General features: G+C 33.9%; 1 protein-coding gene across 1 annotated transcript in view; it reads left to right on the forward strand.

The window, feature by feature from the left end:
• Positions 1–9,117, forward strand: part of LOC100376289 (intraflagellar transport protein 172 homolog) — a 35,954-nt gene extending 26,837 nt beyond the window's left edge. Inside the window, exons 32-38 of the mRNA XM_002739705.4 lie at positions 1,614–1,724; positions 1,954–2,073; positions 3,567–3,722; positions 4,820–4,918; positions 5,164–5,317; positions 6,778–6,869; positions 7,362–9,117. Of these exons, the coding sequence (XP_002739751.1) occupies positions 1,614–1,724; positions 1,954–2,073; positions 3,567–3,722; positions 4,820–4,918; positions 5,164–5,317; positions 6,778–6,869; positions 7,362–7,451 (822 nt within the window). The 3' untranslated portion in view covers positions 7,452–9,117. The remainder of the gene's footprint in view (positions 1–1,613; positions 1,725–1,953; positions 2,074–3,566; positions 3,723–4,819; positions 4,919–5,163; positions 5,318–6,777; positions 6,870–7,361) is intronic.
• Positions 9,118–9,466: the final 349 nt, after the last annotated feature.

Raw genomic sequence — 9,466 nt, forward strand, 5'->3', positions numbered from 1 at the left:
GTATGTCCCTGCCTACATGTATTTCTCTGAATTAATATAACTGTATCTAACCTTTACCTTTAAGCTTAACCCAAGTGACTTTGTTTGATTCAAAATATCCAATTCCCTAAAATTATTCACAGTACCATGTCATTCTCAAGTGTAATGTGTTAATAAATATTAACATTGATTTGTCATACACTGATCTTATACATTAATTACTCCAATCATTGTGAACATAAATAATCAGTATATGGTGTGTACATTGTAATCCTGTTTCAGTCAGATCCTTCAAATATTACTTTGTATAATTTCTGAAGTGTCCCCGCTTGGCATAATTTATTGTTAACACAGATAGCTGTCTGTTCAATGCTATATTCATGCTATATTCTACAAATGAAAAACATTCATTCGGCAGTGTGCATAGACTTTACTTTAGATTGTTTTCAAATTGTTAGTACTATAGGGTGTCTTTTTAGTCCCCGTTCGAATGCAGTTCGAAAACGAGGACTTATGTTTTGATCTCCATGTGTCCATGCGTGTGTGCGTCCGTCCGTCCGGACCTGCATCTTAGAAATGCCTGGACCAATCACAATCAAACTTCACACATACATCATACATGATATTATACATATGCACGTCAATTTCTTTCACGATCTGATTCAAGATGGCCGAATGGCAGCCATTTTTGTGCTAAAAATAAAACATTTTTCAGCTGTTTACAGATGGGTCTTGTTCAAACCTTGTATATATGTTGGACATTATAGGACCTTGATGCACATCATTTTGTTTTACGATCTGATTCAAGGTGGCCGAATGGCGGCCATTTTTGTGCAAAAAAAATCCTAAAAATCAAGCATTTCTCGGCTGTTTACAGATGGATTCTGTGGTATATACATTAGACACTATGGGACCTTGATGCAAATAATTTTGTTTTTCAGATAAGATTCAAAATGGCCGACTGGCGGCCATTTTGTTTTAATGAATGTGGTTCTCATGCCATATCTCTGACTTGCTTTCACTGATTATTTTCAAATATTAAATATTCATTATACATCATGTCATAGATGTAGATGTCACCAGATATATTGGTTTGACGATCCTATTCAAAATGGCCAAATGGTGGTCATTTTTGTGCTAATAATCATCAAATATCAAGCATTTCTGGCATTTATGGATCGATTTCGTTCAAACTTGGTACATACATTAGACATTACAGGTTCTTGATGCACGTCATTTTATTTTTCAGATTGGTTTCAAAATGGCTGACTGGCGGCCATTTTGTTTTAATGAATGGGCTTTTAGACCCATATTTCCGACTTGTTTTGACTGATTATATATTCAAATTTTATATATTCATTATACATCATGTCATATATATATACATGTATTCAAAATGGCTGATTTTGAATGCTGTTCCAGAGCAATATCTCTCAATATGGACAAGTACTTGTTTGACGATCAGATACAAATGTCAATCATTTTAATATTAAAAAATCATATTCCTGACATGATTATATTCCAGCTATATTACTATAAACAAAACTATATATCTTAAATTTGATAACTAACAGGAACTGTGGCATGCATGGCTTGTTTTATCTTGTATGCTTTCAATTTTTTTCTATTTATAGAACTTTAATATCTACAAGCGTATCTGCATGGAGCTGTTTTCAGCACCGGACACAGACAAACCTGAAACATACAAAATATGGGCTGGTCTCCGAGATATGCTGTTGGATTTGGTAAGTTTCTTTTATTCTACCTGAATATTATGTCTTCCTTGGATCAGAATTGTATGTGTAAAACTAAGGTACAGTAAACATGTGTGAACTGGAAATCTTATATAAAAAATGCTCTCTATAAAGCCAATCAAATTTTCTCTGTTCACTCAGTTTTCACTGTTGCTGTGAAATCAATTTTCAATTGCAATAAGTCAGTAGTTTTACTAATCAATTTTTTTTTTCTTTTCAGACTGAGAATTTAGCAAAGTCATCTGAAGCCAAGAGCCCACAGCATGAAGAATTTGAGACGTTGTTGCTGATAGCGCATTATTATGCATGCAGATCGGCATGTCTTGGTCAACAGGCTTTGGTTAGTACTGTAACTTATGGGGAGAGTTTGAGGAAACTGCAACATATTATGAACAAACTTATTGTAAGACAACAAGTCACAGTAGTTATCACTAAATATTGCCATCAAATTATAATACCGTTATTGCAAAAATACAAGGTTACAGATGTAGATGTCAAAAATAAGAACAGGGTAAAAAACACTGAGTTCTGTGCTACTGTGCACTTATTGCATGCATGACTGGTAAATTAGTCAATACTGATCAATCATCAGGCCATTGTTGCTCCTAAAATAAATCTGTATGAAGAATGTAAACAGTAATCATGAAAATAGACCAAATAAATACATAATTATATAGTGAGTTTGGTGTGAGGCCGACCTTCCTGATACAGTGATGCTAATTTGACCCAGTATTCAAATTGTAATACTGTGGAATATTTTATTTTCGCTGGAATTTATTTTCGCTGAAAAGGCTTTTAGGCTTGGAATTTATTTTCACTGATTTTTGATGAGATTAATGTAAAATATAGGAAAAAATGTATATTCGCTGGATTGTATTTTCACGGAATCATCCCTTCAGCGAAAAATAGCGAAAATAAATTCCAAGCGAAAATAAAGTATTCTACAGTACATGTTTTGGACTTCTGTGTACAGAACACAAAGAGAGGCTATGTCATGCCAATGTCTGTATGTATGCGTGGATGGATAGATGGATTTATCAATCCTTGTTTCACCTATATCTCAACAACCACTGGATGGTTTGGCATTTAATTTTGTTGTCAAATACTTTGTGATGAACTCAGGCCTGATTAGATTATGGTACAAATCTATGCATATTAATTATAATAATAATTATATAATAATTTGCATTTATATAATAATTATAATAATTTGCATCGTAATTAACTAACTTCAGCATCTTAATAGTAGTTTGTAGTAGTTTGCTCAAATTAGTTAAAACTTAGTATATGGATATTTTTTGTGTAGTTGAATGTTGAATACAACCTAATAATTAATCTGTGTGTGTTAATTTTTGCATACTAATTAACTGCTTTCTGAATATTTTGTTAATATCAGTTTGGTCAATTGTGCATGTTTTGTAATTGAATGCCTAACGCTAATTAATTAAACCGCATAATGTTAATTAGCTAATTTGTAGAGTCAAATAAATCAGCTTTAAAATAATCTATAAGCAACAGAAGTGGTTGTATGTCATCAGTTGTTGGTATTAAATATATTGAATTTATTTCACATGGCAGCTCTTTATATCATCTCTAGTTTATCAATATTTATGCATATAGTACTGTGATTAGTGAGGAGTATACTCTGCATAATACCTTAAAATCTGTATTAGAAGCTGCATTACTTACAGAAGTTGTACCCATTCTTTTTGAATAATTGAGAACCACAAAAATTCATCATTTCTCATAGAAGTCTCAAATTTAATTAATTGGAATTATATTTTTGGGTATGTAGCTTAACAATAATATAAATTCATTTTTCATTTCCTACAGGAGACACTGTCTGCTAAATTGTCTATATCTTTATTACGTCATACTGAAATCATTCCAGCGGATAAAGCGTTCTATGAAGCAGGCATTGCAGCTAAAAGAGAAGGATTGGACAACATGGCATTTGTGTTTCTCAATAGATACTTGGACTTGACTGAGGTGAGAATGGACTTGTAAATAATTGAAAGTAATAAACATACAGTAGACTATCCACTCCCCCATTCTTCCCTGTGTTGTATATGTCATATACATACACACACAACATTCCCCCATCAGAAATAATGGTCCATCCCTACATTGTTGTTTCATGTAATTTTCAATTCCATATGTGTATCGTATTTTCTCTTAGTAGTGCATGCACTCAACTATTGACAAAAATGAGTAGGTGGTCAAAATAAGTTGTTTTTAAATTTTCTCGCATACAAAAATTACATGTGATTCAGCTGGAGATGTGCTTTTTAAAGATCAAATATACCAGTTCACGCATTGTTCACCCAAAGTGCTGGTAAAAGAGAAGATTTTCTAAAATTAAGAACATGGATTTATTTTGACCTTTTCAGTTTCCAGTAGTATCAAAATATTTAATATAACAGTAAATCAGCACAAGGTATTGCTCTGCATGCAGTCCACACAGTGATGACATGATGTATATAATATATACATTGAAAAGAAGGTTATTATGCCAATGGTTCATTCCCCAGTGTGTTCAGAGATAGACAATATTAGTCTAGCTGAGTTTTATAAATGCTGACCTAGAATTATAGGGAAATGTAGTGTAATGAGATCATGGTGGAAATCAAATAATTGCTGTGTGTAATTAAAACATGCGCACAACAAACATAATTTTTTTCATTCAGGGGCAGGGGAGGTGAAGATGATTTCGATTTCTGTTTTCACAAAACATTTGTTAATGGTAGATGAGAAGAGGGTTCTATTTTAAATGAATAAATTATGTTTGCTGTGTGCATGTTTTAATTATTCACACCCCTAACTGTGTCAGAGTTCTTCCATTACAAGTAATTTACTTGCTGCATTTAAAAAAAAGTAGGAAAAACTTGGTGTAATTCCCAGGATTGCCAGCTTTCCCTTCAAGCATTTTACAAAGCATTGCTTGGCCACATGCAAATTAAATAACAATATACAAATTAATTACCATGTGTTTGCATTTTGCTGATGAGAACACTATGTATTATACAGGCATTGTTTATGACTACTGATCAGTAAGAATAATATTTTTTTCTTTATTTTGTTTGCAGGCAATTGAGGAAGGTTCCTTAGACATGTTAGATAATAGTGATTTCCAAGAAACTGATATACCATTTGAAGTCCCATTACCAGAAAGACAACTAGTATCAGTAAGTATCGACCTCAAGAACATAGTAGAACTAAGATTATTCTCACGATACTGGGAACGCCTCTCACTAAATTAATAATCATTTATTTAGGATTTTATTTTTCATTAAGTACAGTTGAAACAAACTTTAAGGCTTGTTTATCTTCAAATGTTAACAAAATCTGATCATTGTAACAGTTTTGATACCAGGAATAGTTTGACTAGATTTTTTGATAATTAATCTCTTATTATCTTAATCTCTATCAGGAGGATAAGAAAGAAGAAGTTAAAGAATGGGTGTTGGCTGTATCTATGGATCAGAAAGTAGAACAGATCTTGGACATGGATGAGAGAGACACATATGTAGGATCTTTAGTAGCTCTCAATACAGGCATTAGATCACTGCCATGTGTCATATCAGGTAATTTCACCTCAGGTGGTATAGTGTCACCAATGTCTTGTTACTCTCAATACAGGCATTAGATCACTGCCATGTGTCTTATCAAGTAATTTCACCTCAGGTGGTATAGTGCCACCAATGTCATGTTACTCTCAATACAGGCATTAGATCACTGCTATGTGTCATATCAGGTAATTTCACCTCAGGTGCTATAGTGCCGCCAATGTCATGTTACTCTCAATATAGGCATTAGATCACTGCCATGTGTCATATCAGGTAATTTCACCTCAGGTGGTATAGTGGCACCAATGTCTTGTTACTCTCAATACAGGCATTAGATTACTGCCATGTGTCATATCAGGTAATTTCACCTCAGGTGGTATAGTGTCACCAATGTCTTGTTACTCTCAATACAGGCATTAGATCACTGCCATGTGTCATATCAGGTAATTTCACCTCAGGTGGTATAGTGCCACCAATGTCATGTTACTCTCAATACAGGCATTAGATCACTGCCATGTGTCATATCAGGTAATTTCACCTCAGGTGGTATAGTGGCACCAATGTCATGTTACTCTCAATACAGGCATTAGATCACTGCCATGTGTCATATCAGGTAATTTAACCTCAGATGGTATAGTGTCACAATGTCTTGTTACTTTCAATACAGACATTAGATCACTGCCATGTGTCATATCAGGTAATTTCACCTCAGGTGGTATAGTGGCACCAATGTCATGTTACTCTCAATATAGGCATTAGATCACTGCCATGTGTCATATCAGGTAATTTCACCTCAGATGGTATAGTGCCACCAATGTCATGTTACTCTCAATACAGACATTTAGATCACTGCCATGTGTCATATCAGGTAATTTCACCTCAGGTGGTATAGTGCCACCAATGTCATGTTACTCTCAATATAGGCATTAGATCACTGCTATGTGTCATATCAGGTAATTTCACCTCAGGTGCTATAGTGCCACCAATGTCACATTGTGTGCTTTGCACATATAATTGCCTGGTATTGATGGATGATATGCCATGTAAATGTCATCAAATATTGACCTAAGGGCTGGCTTCAAGGGAAGCAAAATACTCTCCATTCATTGTCAGTTTAAATGCAGGATGTTGGAAAACCAGATCATGTGATCTCTGGATGCTTAGCATGTCTGTGCAGCATGAAGAGATTGCGGGCTTGACTCCTGTTGTCGGCTACCCACTGAGCAGCAATATATAATATGTACCGGTATATACAGCTGACTTGACAGACATATGACATTCATAGTTAGGAGAACAGCATCCAGTTGTAGGGGACGTAAAACTGTCTGTCACATGTGCAATTATTGTTCTCTACACATGAAACATCACTGTATCCTTGTAGTAGTGAGTAGTGGATTAAGTTTCTCTCAATTGAGCCCACTTAGATACACGTACTAGCTACCAAATAACAAAAAAAATTATCTTGTATTTGTCAAAAGGCTATCCTGTGCTCCGTAATAAGTTAGAATTCAAACGACCTGGAAAGGCAGCTAATAAAGATGACTGGAATAAATTCCTGATGGCCACTAAGGTAAGACTGGAAGGAATAAAATAAATGTTGGTGTTCATGATAATTATGTTGCATAATGGCATAATGTTGCACAACTAAAAAACAGCTTTAAGTTGACTTTACTAAACCTAACAAAGCCAATTGAAGTTAATGGTAAAGCTCATATGATATTATCATTTTATGCTGGGAGCATACTTTTATACTTTCCAGAGTTACAAATCAAGTATGGTGATGTGATTGATAGACTCTGTACTATATTAACTTTTTCACCACCAGTTTCCTCTTTCCATCACAAATTTACAAAATAGTCTGGTTTATAGTCTGTTCCTTCAGAACATTGGGACAATAATAGCTAAATTTTTTGAGTAAAAACTGAAAATTGACTCAAATTTTGTCTGTTGGCCCCAAAATTAGGGTTTATTTCAAGAAATATTGAAGAATATAAGAAAAAAGTGCAGAACAATTACTACTATATTTACACTGTATAATCAAAGACTGTTCTATTTATTTCAGATGTCTCATAGTTCAGAATGTCAAGATGTATTGAAGTTTATTGGACAATGGTGTGGTGCTACCCCCAGTCCTAGCTATTCATTCCAATAACTCTTCATGGCATAAACACTATCCGTCCTAGTCTGTTTACATCCTCCAAATACAAGAGTGTCTTTCCCTTGTCTACAAATGATCAAATTTGTAATTTGTTAAAAAATCTTTGTAGTGTCATTTCAATCCTACACAAGATTTGTTTTGAATGAAAACAAAAATCAGAATTTTTTTTTACAATTGCTATTGAGTATTTTGAGATTTGGAAATCTAAACTGAATAACTAATTCTGGGGGGAAAAAAACATGTTTTGCACTATTTTTTCAGCAAAAAGGTTAGTTTTGGTGGTCAGGCTAACAATAATACAAAACATAGAATTTAATAACTGTCTCCTGTTTGTAGTTTATTCAAGGATAACTCAACCAATATCAAGGTGTGATAGTGATATTAATTAAGAGTAGTTTGTAAAACTCAGCATGTTATCTTTTCTTAACAGTCTATTAAAACATCTAACAAACTTGAACACCTTCAGAGCTCAAAATTTGACGCAATTTTGCATGCCGTTTTGTTAAATCATAATGCTATGGGGGAGCAATAACATCCTGGTTTACCTGTAAAAAAAATGAAGCTTAGTACTCGTTTTTTCTCTGGACCACAGTCTTAATTATTTTCTGAATGAATAACTGACATCCTCCTTTGACTCAATGAAATCTCCTAATTTTAGGTGCAACATTTCAATGTGTTTTTCTATAATTTTGTTGTTGATTTTGGACCAAATGAAAATAATTTCTCATTAGCTAGAGGAATTGATCAACATTTTCGGCGAAAAAAATTCTGTTTTATGAAGGTGGTGAAACAAATAGTTGTTTAATATGAGTACTGTAAAATCTGTATTAGAAACCGCGGCTTCTATTAAAATGGTACAATGCAACAGAGGGGATGCGGCTTCTAATAGAGTATCTACACATATGAGAAATGATGAATTTTTGGTTCTCAATTATTCAAAAAAAATGGGTGCGACTTCTATTAGGGATGCGGCTTCTAATACAGATTTTACGGTACATTCATTTTGCTATTTGCATCTATCAGGTACACACTATTTGGGTTGGGTAGCATAATAGTATTCTGATGTGCTAAAGACTTGTTAACCGATTGATCTTGATACAATAGTTGTTTTACATATTCAAGTGACTCTTTAAATATTGCTGTTGCTAAGGGGTGGATTATCATTAAAATAAACACATGGATCACCCAAGTTATTTATAATTGGTTTCTCAAAAATTTCCTTTTTTTCTCTTATTCATTTCAACAGTGTTGTACAAATCTCTATACTAGTTCTTTTCAAATTTTTACATACTTCTGTGTACAGTTCCACTTTTCATGCTGTCCGTTTTTTTTTTTTGTATCGCATGTACAATGTTTTACAGACTCGTGTCTGTTTCTAGTCCGTCCGTTTCTAGCCAGTCTTTTGTAGTTTCTCACATGCAGTATGAAATTAACTTTTACCCTTACCCCTAACCCCCCCATGTGTCAGTTTTGATGATCGCCCCCCCCCCCAATGATGTATATTTCTTGTATGTAATAAAACATCTTTAGATATGTGATTGTGTACCGTTGTACCATTTTGTTTAGTGTAGGCGCCCTCTAGTGACAGCTTTTATGTGACATGAACAGGTGTTTCACTGATATCTGTAATTGTTAATCAATAAATGTTTTGAATGATTTATTACAATCGTAATGATGAACTACATTGCTTACACCTGTGTTCGTTATTTTGATATCACAAGTATTTCAAGAGTGGGTCTTATAGAAATGGAGTATTGAAAAAGTCAGCTGTGAAATAAACAATACAGTGGTAAAAAGTGTACTTTAAGTGAAGGGATGTTTATAAGATCTTGTTCTCATTCCCCTGTGACATAGAATTCAACACTGATGAAGACAAGGTAAACCCATCCCTATAACTAATATACCCCAATTCATACACTCTTCACAAGCATGAATTTGGGGAATCGTTCTGCAGGCATACATGTTGCACTGTTTCGAGATATACATAAATTACCTCGAATTTGGTTTCC

The sequence above is a fragment of the Saccoglossus kowalevskii genome, chromosome 18 (assembly GCF_978046115.1).
Source record: "Saccoglossus kowalevskii chromosome 18, keSacKowa6.1, whole genome shotgun sequence".
NCBI classification, from domain to species: Eukaryota; Metazoa; Hemichordata; class Enteropneusta; family Harrimaniidae; genus Saccoglossus; species Saccoglossus kowalevskii.